Genomic DNA, 13,812 nt, shown 5'->3' with positions numbered 1-13,812 from the left:
ATCGTTCAGGGAGTCGCTTCTGCGATTTTGCTGTGCACAGTTCACTTTATGCATTAAGCGGATTATTTTGCTTTTTGTGCTCACTAGGGAATATGTACATACCACAGGCACGTATTGAATTTTTCTTCCATCAAACAATGATGTTATTTATTTTCTTTCCAAAAATAATACACATTTTTTTTCTTTCTATAAAACAATGATGTCAATTAATATCCTTCCAAAACCATCAAACAACAATGCTATTTATTTTTCTTCCAAAATAATACACGTCTTTCTTTTTCTTGCCTAAACAATGATGTCAATTATTATCCTTCCCAAAAAAAATGACGTGAATTATGAGTCAATATATGTGCAAAGGAAAGTATGTGCATGCTAAAGGAAAGTAATATGTGAGTACAAGAGGTGGGTATAGAAAATTGCTAGTGTAAAGAATAATAGGATTTTGGTGGAAAATATTGACGAAACCAATCTCCCCCTCTCTTTCATCAAATCTTTTGGCCTAACAAGTGGGGCCTTCGTGAGGGGTACGGTGAGTTTAATCTTGATGAGAAAGAGTTTCAATTGTTTCAACCTTTCGATCCCAAATAGGTCCTCAGATCAACTCTTTGCTCTCCTATGCTCTGCGGTAGACTTCCTGATGGGGTGGTGCGGATTGGCCCGTCAGGTTGCCGAACCGGTCCACGAGAATGATCCTGATGGCCCCTTTTGACAACCATGAACTCAGCTTGGGTCCATGGATCAGATTCACTTGAACCCTACGCATCCCTCGCGACTAGCGAACACGGGCTGCCGCGCTACTCGGACGCCACCGCTGCCGAGGGGATGCGAACTGTGGAGGTGTGCAGCAACCTCGGTGCTGTCCAAACAGGCCGTCCGGCACTACCTAGCGGGCCGGGCTAGCCTGGGCACGAAACAGGCTGGGCTGGGCCAAAAAACGGGCTTTCAGGCGGACTGTCAGTCTGCGGGCTGCATAGACAACTATATCTGGTGGCGGCGACTTGTGTGCTTGCTGGATGGATCGTTGTCCAAGGCAGGATGGACGCTGGCCGATCGGTCATCGCAAGATCATCTAGTGTCGGATGCATAGAATAGTTGCACACCTAATGTTGTTTGTTCTCAACTTCTTTAATAGGGATCATATCTGGTGGAAATCACAACTTCGTGAAAACCCGTGCAAACCCCGGCAAAAAAATCGTCTAAATTTACCAAAAGAATCACACATGTAGATGATATAATGATACACAATTATGTAAAATATCTTGTCCAAACTCGACTTCGTTTATGAGATATTAAAATAACAAATTTCAAGCCAGAAAGCTGTCCAGATGATTTGTTAATTTTATATCTCACAAACGAAGTCGAGTTTGGACAAAATATTTTATAAGATTATGTATTATCATATCATCTATATGTGTGATTTCTGGCAGCCATAGCATAAGCCAGCCATTGTATATTCTTCCATTGGTCATTGGTGTAATAAAGAGTGCCTATCATTTATAAATGAAAAAAAGGATCAATTCAACGCTATTGATTTCACGTGACTTGTGTAAAACTACCCATATCAACCATTCTCGTCCTGTTCGTGGTTGAACTAATCAAACCGTCGAACTGGTAGTTATCTTCCTCTCCATCAATCCAACGTTTGTTTCACTCAGTCCATATATGCTGCTCTCATGGATGAAATAAGCCTGCCGATAAGTAAACCCCTATGGAAACTAAAAAGATAACTTGGCTATTGCATCGTGAGGTTATTCTAATAAAAGATAACTTGGCTAAACACAATTAGAATGGAAGTAAGCAATGTTATTATTGTTTAGCTAAAGAAACTATTGCTCAACTTTTTTTTATTGTCATCTAGCTAGGTTAATTTGGAGAATAATTCACACAACTTTTGGTATTCATAGACCTAGAACTATTACGCATATGTTCGGATCTTGGTAATTAGAATCTAAAGAGGACATAAAAATTTGCTTCATAAAGGGGTTAGCGCTTTATGTTGAGCCTTCTGGTTTTGCAAAAATGATATTGTTTCCAACAGGGGGACACCATCGCAGCAGCGTGTCGGGCCTTGGAATTAACCACTATGGAGATCTTCGTGAGTCCTGGGTGGCAGTTTAGAAATAAGCTTTGCTTTTAAAACTGTTTCCCTTTCTCGTTTGGAGCTGGTGGTGTTTACTTTGTAATAACGGCTGGATATATCTTGCTATATAGAGGTTGGATATGACTACTCCATTATTAAAAAAGAGTGCCTATCATTTATAAATGAAAAAAGGATCCATTCAACACTATTGATTTCATGTGACTTGTGTGAAACTACCCATACCAACCATTCTCTGTTTCTTTCCGTCCTGTTCGTGGCTGAACTAATCAAACCGTCGAACTGGTAGTTATCTTCCTCTCCAATCCAACGTTTCGTTTCACCCAATCGTGCGACCGGCGACCGACTCCACGTGAGAATATAAACGAGTGGAGCAGGCAGGCGTCGGACAAGTGCCTGGTGGCGCGTCCAGCATGGGGTGCGGGCTGCTGCTGTGCTTGGTTCTCCTCGCGCACGCGGGGCCGCCGGCGGCCGTGGCGCGCGAGTACGCGGCCGTCTTCAACTTCGGGGACTCCCTGACGGACACCGGCAACCTCTGCGCGGACGGCATCCCGGACTACCTCGCCACGGCGCGCCCGCCGTACGGCACGACCTACTTCGGCTACCCCACCGGCCGCGTCTCCGACGGCCGCGTCGTCGTCGACTTCATCGGTAATTTATAATTAAGCATGCGTCCTGCTGATCCCGGACTCCTTCAGTCCTTCGTTCTCACTGACCTCGTCTGCGTGACTAGCAGCCCAGGAGCTTGGTCTGCCGCTGCTGCCGCCGTCCAAGGCGAAGAACGCGACGTTCCACCGCGGCACCAACTTCGCCGTCACGGGCGCCACGTCGCTGGACATGCCCTTCTTCGAGGCGCGCGGCCTCGAGCACGCCGTCTGGAGCTCGGGCTCCCTGCACACGCAGATCGAGTGGTTCCGGGGCATCAAGCTCAAGTTCTGCAGCTCCCCGCAAGGTTCATACTACTGTAGCGACACATCCCATGATCTCAACGATTCTCCTATTAATTCTCTATCATCTTCCAGAGTGCCGGGACCTTTTCCGGCGATCGCTGTTCATCGTGGGCGCGTTCGGCGGCAACGACTACGGCTCGACGCTCTTCGCGTCGCGGGCGCTGCCGGAGGTGCACGCCCTGATCCCGCATGTCGTCGACTCCATCGGGCGGGGCGTCGAGAAGCTGATCGCGGAGGGCGCCGCGGAGCTGGTGGTGCCGGGGCTGCTGCCCACCGGCTGCTTCCCGCTGTACCTGTCCATGTTCCCCAGGCCGCCGGAGGGGTACGGCGCCCGGAGCGGGTGCATCAAGGACCTGAACACGCTGTCGTGGGTGCACAACGCGGCGCTGCAGCGCAAGATCGCCGAGCTCCGGGCAAAGCACCCCGGCGTGCGCATCATCTACGCCGACTACTACACGCCGGCCATCCAGTTCGTCCTCCACGCCGAGAGATACGGTGAGTCGCTTGTCTCGGTCCAAGAAATTGGGTAATGCGTGCTCGTGCAGCGAACAGTCAAATGCGTGCTCGTGCAGAATTTGACAGTTTGTTAATTAAAAGGTTTCCTTGTGAGATGTGGGCCACGTCTTTGAACCGTTCCTGCTACATGGAAGATCTGAACCTGTTCTGCGCGCAGGGTTCCTGAAGCAGAAGCCGCGGGCGTGCTGCGGGGCGCCGGGCGTGGGCGAGTACAACTTCAACCTGACGTCCAAGTGCGGCGAGCCGGGGGCGTACGCCTGCGACGACCCCTCCAACCACTGGAGCTGGGACGGCATCCACCTCACCGAGGCGTCCTACGGCCACATCGCCAGGGGATGGCTCTACGGGCCCTTCGCGGACCCACCCATCCTCGACAGCAAGCACCTCGGCTGACCTCCATCCATGCTTCTGTTGTTTCTTTTCCTTGTTTTTGGTTGGGACACATACATACATACATGTACCTGCTTGGTGTGCGATTTTTTTCTTCTGTTGATATTACTGTAGTTTTGCGTAGCTTGTGTACTGCTGCTGCTTCTCATAGTCAAGAAAATTGAGCATGAAGAGGATCCGGTGCAATTTTGTTGCTTGCTTTTGCCTTGTCTTTCTTGCTCTGTTCTGGCTCAGATCATGCTGGGTTTTATTTGGGCCTAGTCAAGTCGCACGGTTATTGGGCTTATCTGTTGGTGGTGATGCACATAGTTCTTTGCCTGCATGTCTCTGTGTTACTCTCCAGATACCTCGATTTTTAGCTTGGGTGATTCCTACACTGACGCCGGCAACAAAGCCATCATCTCCAGCCGTACTAGAGGTTGATCGTACTGGATGACCTTCTTTGGGCCGCCTCTCTGACGGCAGATTGATCGTTGATTTCATTGGTATTGGTACTAGAGGTTTACTAGATTCTTGCGGCTGGAGTTATCACGGAAATAAAGAGCATGTTCGGCTTGTAGAATGAATAGTGCTCGGCTGGTAGAATAAATAGTATTTTATGAGAGGGAATACCGTAATATGTCAGTCTTGTACTGTTCATCTGCCAGCCGAACAGGCTGAAAATAATTTGCCGAGTGGGCCGACTCATGTAGTCATCTTAGATTAGAGGAGGGCCCTGCATATAAGATGGGCCGGCCATAGGGCCCTGCATATAATAAAACCCACAGCTGGGCCGTGTTGCACCGTAATATGTATGAATCTTAGCCCAACGCGGCTGGGGTGGGGTGGTGGTGGAGCCAGGCCGTCAGCTTCTGCTGCCGTACTGCTTGCTGGTAGTCAGCGAGCGGCGCTTGGCGCTCCTGCAGCTGACGGGGCGAGGGAGACCCGACTTGTCCTCCATGCAGCGCATCGGCAGCGAGCACGACAGGCATGGCTGGCCTGGGCCTCCCTAGCATGGGGAAAAGCCCCGGAAGCAATAAGATAAGATAATAATCCTCCGCATCCCCCGGCTAGCCCTGCTAATGGGTTGGAACCCGTCCCATACCTAACCTCACCTAAAATTAACATATTTAGATACCCAACCCCACCCAACCCAATTAATTAATTTCTCAACTCTAACCAACCCGCCCCATTATAAGCGGGTAACCCATAAAAACCCATGAATTCTACTATGCAGAGGAATTTAGTGGTTCTACACTTAATGTGGGGACCATATATATGTCTAACCACACTACTTTGCACAGAGTATCTGCTAGTCGTACTGAGTCATCTCCAACAAATTTCAGTCAATTTCGATAAAATTTTATAGTGTGAACGCGAGGTTTTAATTCTAGAGTCCGGCTCTTAATGTGGAGCCCACGTGTAGTTCTAGCCACGCTGCTTTGCACAGAGTAGCCGCCAGTCGTACTGAGTCATCTCCAACAAATTTCAGTCAATTTCGATAAAATTTTATAGTGTGAACGCGAGGTTTTAATTCCAGGGTCCAGCTCTTCATGTGGAGCCCACGTGTAGTTCTAGCCACGCTGCTTTGCATAGAGTAGCTGCCAGTCGTACTGAGTCATCTCCAACAAAATTCAGTCAATTTCGATAAAATTTTCTGATATAAACACGTGGTTTTAATTTCAGAGTCCCGTTCTCACGTGGGACCCACATTTATATATAGTTATACTATTTTGTAAAAAATATCCATTTCAACCCACCCCAACCCGCCTCAACCCGCATTTATATAGAACCCGCCCCGACCCACCCCATTAACTAATACAACCCATTTTAAATCATCCAAACACACTCCATTTCAAAACCCACCCCATAAAACTCATTTCAACCCAACCCATTAGCAGGCCTACCCCGACAGGCTGGCGAAAAGGACAACCTTGATCGCAGTTTAGTATTAGGAATCAGGATGCTTTTGGTTCGTAATCTTGCGCAGCGCACGGGCAGGTTGATCCGCTCGACTATAGTATTAGGCGCTTGGATCTTGCTGGCCTCTGAGATTTGCAGTTCCTTGCCGGCAGCTGCATGGGCACGGCGATCCTGAGGCCCTTGGTTGATAGTAGGGTCGCTCGGGCTATAAAAGAATTTTGTATGTATAAAATATTAAATAAAATATATTTGTATAAAAGAATTTATAAAATATTCCTCAGACGCCGACGAGGAGCGGGCGAAGAGCCCTGTACTGCCACGCTCCTTAGTGTTTAGATCAGTAAAAAGTGATAAAAAAGGGTGTATAGGGTATTGTAGCACACTGTAGTACTTTTCATTTATTTGTGGTAATTATTGTCCTATCATGACCTAACTAGACTCAAAAGATTTGTCTCGTCGTGTACATCAAAACTATACAATTAATTTTTTTATTTACCTATATTTAATGCTCTATGCATGATGTAAAAAATTTGATGTGATAGATGAATAGTGAAGTTTGCCATAGAAATTTTGAAACTAAACACAACCTTAATTTAATTGGGTGTATATCGCTTTCGCGCTACCACACCGCATTGAATATTACACACGTTGGATGCTATTTCGCCCGCTTGCAGGCGCAACCATAAGCGTTGCTCTACGCTGGTGAGTGGTGACAGACTGCTATTTCCGGCTGTACGCCACACGAAACAGTCATGTACGAGCCCTGAATGCTCAATAAATGAGCAGTAATGGAGGTCATGAATAATGCTTCTTTCCACGACAAGCAGTTGTATCAAATGATGAAACGTCGTCGTCCATTCAACGGAATGCTAGCAGAAAAGAAAATCCATGTAGGAATCTTGTTTTTCTTTCCCGATAATAACAGGGAAAGGTCTAGGAATTTTGCAACAAGCCAGCAACAGGGAATGTCCCGAGCGATGATTGATGCCTGATGAGCGCGGTAAAGGGTGTGTTTAGTTCCACAAAATTTCCAAACTTTCCAAATTTTCCATCACATCTCCTATCACATCGAAACATTAAATATAACAAATAACTCATGCATGGAGTACTAAATGTAGTTAAATAAAAAAACTAATTACATAGTTTTGATATACGTTGCGAGACGAATCTTTTGAGCCTAGTTAAGTCATAGTACGATAATATTTACCACAAACAAACGAAAATACTACAGTGTGCTACAGTAATCGATGTGACTTTTTCTCCCACCTTTCCCTTATCTTATCTAAACACAGCCAAAGAGAAGAGATAGATATTTGGGAGTACCTGGTGTGGTCAGAATAATTGGGAGCGAGCGTCAGGCTCCGGAGCGTGTGTCCTTGCATCGAGCTCTTTTGGTTCAGGACGGACAGCACACATACTGTTCGGCTAACCAAATCTCGACTTATTTTTTATATAATATTATTCATTCTATGAACCGAATACTATTTATTTGATCAGCGAACAGCCTCACTCTCTCCTCCACCCACCTCCAGCTCACTCACTCAGATTCGCCCTCGGCATTTACTCCCCCCCTGTTTCGGCCTCACCCCGGCATTCACTCACTAACAGGCAGGCCGCCATTACTGAGCCGAGCCCATCGCAACGCGGAAGCGCCACCACCTCATGCCGCTCCCGGCCTACCCTGCCCTGCCCTGCTCTACTGCGAGTAGCGTGCCGTAGCTCGATAGCTACCACTACCACTCGTAGCTATCAGTGACGACACCATCGTCTCGCCAGCTACCAGCTGCCACCATTCCGCCTGCTGCTGTACCCGCAGGCCGCAGCTAGTGTGCCACCACCAGACGCTCTGCCCATGGCGGCGGCCTCCGATAAGCTGCTGCCCGCGCTCGCCGCCGCCTTGCTCTGCTGCGCCCTGGCGCGGGTCGCCCAATGCGCCCCGCAGAACTACACCTCCATGTTCAGCTTCGGCGACTCGCTCACAGACACCGGCAACTTGCTCGTGTCCAGCCCGCTCTCCAACCACATCGTCGGCCGCTACCCCTACGGCATCACCTACTTCCACCGCCCCACCGGCCGCTGCTCCGACGGCCGCCTCGTCGTCGACTTCCTAGGTGCGTGCCGCTGCCCCCGCCCGGCAGGCATTGTCGCCGCCTTGTTCTTTTCTCCCTCCGCGGCGGTCCTGCTGATGCTGTTCCCCCGCGACGGCCGGCCGTACGCGCGCAGCGCAAGCGTTCGGCCTGCCGCTGCTGCCGCCGTACCTGCAGGCCAAGGGGAAGGATCTCCGCCGGGGCGTCAACTTCGCCGTCGGCGGCGCCACCGCCATGGATCCGCCCTTCTTCGAGGAGATCGGCGCGTCTGACAAGCTCTGGACCAACCTCTCCCTCAGCGTCCAGCTCGGATGGTTCGAGCAGCTCAAGCCGTCGCTCTGCAGCTCACCAAAGAGTCTGTTGCTTCACATTTGCTTCCTTTCTCAATCAGATTTTGCATTTCGGATTCTGCAGCTCACTTCCTTCTTTTTGCTAACAAAAAGAAGATTTTTTTTTATTTCTGTTCCTCAATCGAAACAGAGTGCAAGGAGTACTTCAGCAAGTCCCTGTTCCTCGTCGGAGAGATTGGGGGGAACGACTACAACTACGCGTTCTTCAAGGGCAAGACCCTGGACGACGCCAAAACTTACGTTCCCACGGTGGCCGGCGCGGTCACCGATGCCACTGAGGTCACCGAATCTGGCCGCATGCTCCTCCATTGTTTATTTCGATCGCCACTAAACAACTGCAACTCCCAACAGAGGCTGATCAAGGCCGGCGCGACGCACCTGGTGGTGCCGGGGAACCTGCCGATGGGCTGCTCGTCGGCGTACCTGACTCTGCACCCCGGCCGGAACAGCAGCGACTACGACTCCGCCGGCTGCCTCAAGACGTACAACGACTTCGCGCAGCACCACAACGCCGTGCTCCAGCAGAAGCTGCAGGCGCTCCGGGCCAAGTACCCGCAGGCCAGGATCATGTACGCCGACTACTACGGCGCCGCCATGTCCTTCGCCAAGAACCCCAAGCAGTTCGGTGAGTTCAGTTCCTGAACCAACTGTATCAAATCTGAATTCGGAGCTTTTCCAACTGAAATGGACAGATAATTTTGCATCAATCACACAACTGATCAGCTAGACTGAAAGTGACACGAAATGGTCACTATGCTTAGCTAGATTGCTAGAATGGATGGCCCGCCACGGACGACTGGCATCGGAATGGGTTGCAAATTGTAGGGCTAAAAGGTTGGGGGATCTAAACCTCCTATTCGGCGATCTCCTTTCGAGAAAGGGGAGCCATGTCTTGCTTATTGCTGGCTTTTGCTACACTGGAAAGACATATGGTCCTTTTGATCAGTCATCTGCCGTAGCAAACACATGGATGTGACACTCAGAAAAACACGAATCTTTCCCATGGGGGTGCTAAAAGCCTTTTCTTTTACAATGCCAATCCACGAAGTGATCCTTCCATCCTGGTAAAGTATCTGAACTCAGAACTCCTGACTCTGAGGCTCCGACCTGATATAGTACTCATCAACATTCAGAAACGTCTTTTAGGCAAATTCAGATACATTATTGTTGTTTGACGTTCTAGAGAAGTCTACTGGCATCTTGGGCTTAATCAGCTGTGAGTATTTATTGGGCACAAACCATTAAATTGATTTGAAGTTCCCTTTACTAGATGCCACTGTCAGTTCTGGGTTTGTATAGATCACAAAATTTTATACCAAAAAAATATCACATCGAATGTTTGGACATATGTATGGATCACTAAATAAAATATATTTGTAAATTTTTTTGCACGGATGGGTTGTAAATCGTGATATGAATCTAATGAGCCTAATTAATCCTTGGTTAGCAACAGCGATGCTACAGTAACCATCCGCTAATTATGAATTTATCATGTATTAATTAGGCTCATTAGATTCGTCTCGCGATTTACAACCCATCTGTGCAAAAAGTTTTGTAAATAGACTTTATTTAGTGCTCCGAAATAGTAAAATTCTCTTTCAAAAATTTATGCCAAAAAGATCTAAACACACCCTCAATCAACCTGTCTATCTTTTTTCTTAAAAAAGAATACTATTGTGTCTATATTGATGAGTTCATTAGCAGCTCGACTTAGAACAACTATCATGATCTGTCCTTTTCTGTTCTATAGGAGCAATGGAAGTGTCGATTAGGAGGGTAACTGACAACTGTTTGTAGACTTGACCTCTAACTCCCACTGAAATGACAGTTTCAGAGTTGTGTAGTTGGATTTTTAATAGATATGGACAGTTCACAGCCGTGATGGTACATATGAATTGGTGGATGTGGATATATGGACTCGGGACAAGTCTGAAGAATTTGACTCTTGGATTTAAGCCCCTTCTATCCTTGCTAACATCAGTTTCGACCACTGTTTAGGCGAGGTTTGGCCTTGTAGGCCTCAAAAAGTCATCCTAATTGGAGCCCGTGATGTCTGCTTCTATACTTGGCACTTAGGCTGGTTCCAACAGCGGGTCTGCAGCCCCAGCCCACAGCCACGTCAGCGCCACGTCAGCTCTCGCCAGCCCACTCGACCCCAGCGCTCCATCAGTCAGCCTGCAGCCTCAGCCCACAGCCACATCAGCGCCACGTCAGTTTCTCCATTCCAGACTTAACCATTTCAGAACGCGTTGCTCTATGATTTAAATTGACACAACAAAACTACTTTATTAAATTTAAAAATTTAGAAATTACATAAAAATTCGAAATAAAAATTACACGACAATTTAAAATAAAGAAAATTACATAAAAATATAAAAATTACATAAATCTACTCGTCGTCGTCGTTGAGGTGAAGCTGTTGTTGCAGACGTTTTAACGCTCGGTCATGAACCTTCTTCTGAGCATCCGTCATACCGTCTGTCGAGCGTGAACTGAGTATGTTCCACTGCTTCCACAGTTTTGCTTGAGCGTACTCGTGGGTGATCTTGCAAAGATCTTCCAACTTTTCGCCCATCTCTGCGGAATCAGTAGAAGTATGGCTGCTTGAGCCTACCTTCCCCTTACCCTTCCGCGCAACCGCCTTCGATCTATCACGACCCGGGGGACGGTTCACCTCCTCGTCGGTCTCCCGAGAGCCGGAGCTATACTCACCGGAAGTTCCGAGACGTGATCTCTTCGACACGTCTATATTCGGCCCACCACCATGCTTCACTGACCATTTCGGCTGGTGACGGACAGCTTCCCACCAATGAAAAAGCTTAAACTCATGGCCAGCCCTTCGTGCATACCTTGCTTTGGCTTCGTCCATCACCATGTCGTCGTCGGCTCCACTTTGCCGCTTCGACACTTCTTGGTTGTATATTGCATTGAACAAGGAGACCCGTGCATTGTACATGGACCAATGATCCTTCAGTTGCTTGGCGGTGCGGTGTCGGAGTGGGTCAGTGGTGGCGTTGTAGGTGTCGCTTATTTGGCCCCAAAAGGTTGGGCCGCTCTTGCTGTTTCCGTCCACGCAATCGACCGAGTGCATCAACCAAGCATTAACCTATACAAAACTAACTTAGTAAAACTATACTTCAATTGACATTAGCGAACACGAGAAACGAATGAGGACGTACCAGTTTCTCCTCGTCTGCGGGCGTCCACTCATTCCTCTTTTTGGGAATGGCTGGACGACATGGTGCGGTCGTACCCCCGCCTTCATTCTCCGAGCCAGCGGAGGCAGCACCTCCAGCATGACCGTGAGGAGCAGATGTCGTGAATGTGGGAGGCGGAGGGTAGGGATATGGAGGGTACGGATATGGAGGGTAGGGATATGGCGGAGGAGCATCGGTCGTGGGAGCAGGATATGGATACGGTGGGGGAGCGACTCTGGAAGTGGCGGGAGCTGGAGGATACGGGTACGGTGGGTAGGGATACGATGGGTACGGATACGGCGGAGGAGCACCTATGAAAGCCCCGGGAGCTGGAGGAAACAGCGCTCGGGGTTGCGAGGGTGGAGCAGTCTCAGAGCGGCGATGGAGCGGCGAGTAGTCGAACTCCTCCTCGGAAGCATTGGTACCCGGCGTATGGGTAGTCGAACGCTCGGGGTCGGCGTTGAGCAGGTCGAAGTATGACTGCATATTTGGACTCCAGTTTGTCATGGTGGAAGAATTTGAGAGAGGAAGTGGGTGAAATGGGGAGTGAGAGGTGTGGAATGAGCTCCAACCAGCCCTCTCTATTTATAGATGAGTTGGGGACGAAATTTGTGATTTTTTGGAATTTTTTTCGAATTTTTTGGAGTCCAAACGGTCAAAAACGGCTAATTGCAACGGCTAGCTGACGTGGCGCTGACGTGGCAGCCGTTGGCCAATCACAGAGCGCCGCGTGGCAGCCGACCGGACGCGGGGTCGGTACCGACCGGCCGGGTCGGTACCGACCAGTCGGTACCGATCGCGCGCGGCTCCAACGCCGGTCGGTACCGACCGCCCGGCCGGTCGGTAGCGCTACCGCCCCTCGCTCTCGGTTTCCGCGCTTACCGACCGGCGCGGGTCGGTAGCCGGGTCGGTACCGACCGGCGGGGGTCGGTACCGACCCCCGTTGGAACCAGCCTTACAGCGGGCGCGGGCGCGCTTAGAATACGCGGAACATTTAAAAAACTGCTGTAACAGACTCGTACCATTTTTGTTTCTGTGAAATAAAAAAGGGGAACACCCTTTCTTCTAAAAAAAACCATCCTAATTCCTTCATCAGCTAACCACGTTCAACTCTGTTCATGATACTGGTCCAGTCCAGTAATGCATGCAGAGCACTTACCTCCCAACAACAAAAAAAATGAGTACAGTTCTGGATCAACAAACTCACCTCTTATCCCTGCTGCATACTATGGCCTCGATTGGTTCGCGCTAGGATAGTAGCATGTTAATGAATAGTGATATTTTAACCGCTAATTACGGTATCAAACAAAGCCAGTTTACAAAACCAACTCCAGAACCCCGCGCTAGTGACCTTGAAGAATCTAATAAGGTCTTTAATCATGCGATTAGAAGATGGTTATTGTAGCATCACTGTAGCCAATCATCGATTAATTACCATCATTAGATTTGTCGTGAAAAGTTACACCCATTTCTAAAAAGATTTTACAAATAGACTCCATTTAGTACTTTATGCATGCTAGATTTTTTTCGGAAAACGTGTGCGCTAGTTTTGTAAATGGCCAAACAAGACCTATATATGTTGTTCTTTTTCGGAAAACGTGTGCGCTAGTTTTGTAAATGGCCAAACAAGACCTATATATGTTGTTCTGACTTCTGAATATCTCTGCGAACTGACCCTGCTTCTCTGAAACTGCTCTCTGCATGCAGGGTTCACGCAAGGTCCGCTGCGGACGTGCTGCGGCGGCGGCGGGCCGTACAACTTCAACCCGAAGGCGAGCTGCGGCGTGCGGGGGTCGAGCGTGTGCACGGACCCGTCGGCGTACGCCAACTGGGACGGCGTGCACCTGACGGAGGCCGCCTACCACGCCATCGCCGACAGCATCCTCAACGGCCCCTACACCAGCCCCAGGCTCCTCTGATCGTCCCTTCCCAAGGCTAGTGATCGACATGATCAGCAACTGATCTGTTGTGCCAAGACTGTGACTAGTAGTGGTGATTGAACTGTTCTGCGTACTGCCGTAACACTCAGTGGGTAACTCGTAATTAAAATGGAGTTTGGGGTTCTGAACTTTCTGACCGCTGTATGAGTTTAATGTTGGGGTTTGCGGTTTCTGAACTTCTGCGAGGAGCGGCGCTGGCTTAAGCCCATCTCCTTAGTAGGACGCATAGCCATGGCAACAGGACTTATACTCCAGATACTCCAGACTCCTATTTTGGAGTGCCATGGACTCATGGGTCATGGCCTGTTTGTAATATTAGGAGGGGAGACGGTCCGTTGGCCAACAGAAAAAAGGAGGGGGGGGGGGTCTGGAATTCTGGTGC

The 13,812-nt window shown here is 49.0% G+C and overlaps 3 protein-coding genes across 3 annotated transcripts; 2 read left to right on the top strand and 1 right to left on the bottom strand.

The window, feature by feature from the left end:
* The first annotated feature begins 2,510 nt into the window (after positions 1-2,510).
* Positions 2,511-4,150, top strand: LOC120674031 (GDSL esterase/lipase At5g45910-like). Its single transcript, XM_039955092.1, has 4 exons — positions 2,511-2,749; positions 2,835-3,050; positions 3,121-3,543; positions 3,722-4,150. The coding sequence occupies exons 1-4, from the start codon at positions 2,512-2,514 to the stop codon at positions 3,955-3,957; spliced, it is 1,113 nt and encodes a 370-aa protein (XP_039811026.1). The 5' UTR covers position 2,511; the 3' UTR covers positions 3,958-4,150.
* Positions 4,151-7,449: 3,299 nt separating this feature from the next.
* On the top strand, positions 7,450-13,560 carry LOC120675716 (GDSL esterase/lipase At5g45910-like). Its single transcript, XM_039956924.1, has 5 exons — positions 7,450-7,967; positions 8,080-8,298; positions 8,424-8,572; positions 8,645-8,918; positions 13,198-13,560. Exons 1-5 carry the CDS (start codon positions 7,709-7,711, stop codon positions 13,407-13,409), a joined length of 1,113 nt encoding a protein of 370 aa, XP_039812858.1. The 5' UTR covers positions 7,450-7,708; the 3' UTR covers positions 13,410-13,560.
* LOC120675715 (formin-like protein 18) lies at positions 10,560-12,440 on the bottom strand. The gene is made up of 2 exons (XM_039956922.1): positions 11,473-12,440; positions 10,560-11,399 (listed from the first exon to the last, which is right to left on the bottom strand). The coding sequence occupies exons 1-2, from the start codon at positions 11,995-11,997 to the stop codon at positions 10,683-10,685; spliced, it is 1,242 nt and encodes a 413-aa protein (XP_039812856.1). The 5' UTR covers positions 11,998-12,440; the 3' UTR covers positions 10,560-10,682.
* Positions 13,561-13,812: the final 252 nt, after the last annotated feature.

The sequence above is a fragment of the Panicum virgatum genome, chromosome 5N, assembly GCF_016808335.1.
Source record: "Panicum virgatum strain AP13 chromosome 5N, P.virgatum_v5, whole genome shotgun sequence".
In the NCBI taxonomy this organism is placed as follows: Eukaryota; Viridiplantae; Streptophyta; class Magnoliopsida; order Poales; family Poaceae; genus Panicum; species Panicum virgatum.
This window is presented reverse-complemented; position numbering and strand designations above follow the sequence as displayed.

Coding starts and splice junctions, on each gene's coding strand:
- LOC120674031 (XM_039955092.1), top strand. CDS start 2,512: ATGGGGTGCGGGCTGCTGCTGTGCTTGGTTCTCCTCGCGCACGCGGGG. Junction 2,750..2,834: donor CGTCGTCGTCGACTTCATCG/GTAATTTATAAT, acceptor CGTGACTAGCAG/CCCAGGAGCTTGGTCTGCCG. Junction 3,051..3,120: donor GTTCTGCAGCTCCCCGCAAG/GTTCATACTACT, acceptor ATCATCTTCCAG/AGTGCCGGGACCTTTTCCGG.
- LOC120675716 (XM_039956924.1), top strand. CDS start 7,709: ATGGCGGCGGCCTCCGATAAGCTGCTGCCCGCGCTCGCCGCCGCCTTG. Junction 8,299..8,423: donor GCTCTGCAGCTCACCAAAGA/GTCTGTTGCTTC, acceptor CAATCGAAACAG/AGTGCAAGGAGTACTTCAGC. Junction 8,573..8,644: donor CGGTCACCGATGCCACTGAG/GTCACCGAATCT, acceptor AACTCCCAACAG/AGGCTGATCAAGGCCGGCGC.
- LOC120675715 (XM_039956922.1), bottom strand. CDS start 11,997: ATGACAAACTGGAGTCCAAATATGCAGTCATACTTCGACCTGCTCAAC. Junction 11,400..11,472: donor CCGCAGACGAGGAGAAACTG/GTACGTCCTCAT, acceptor AGTTTTGTATAG/GTTAATGCTTGGTTGATGCA.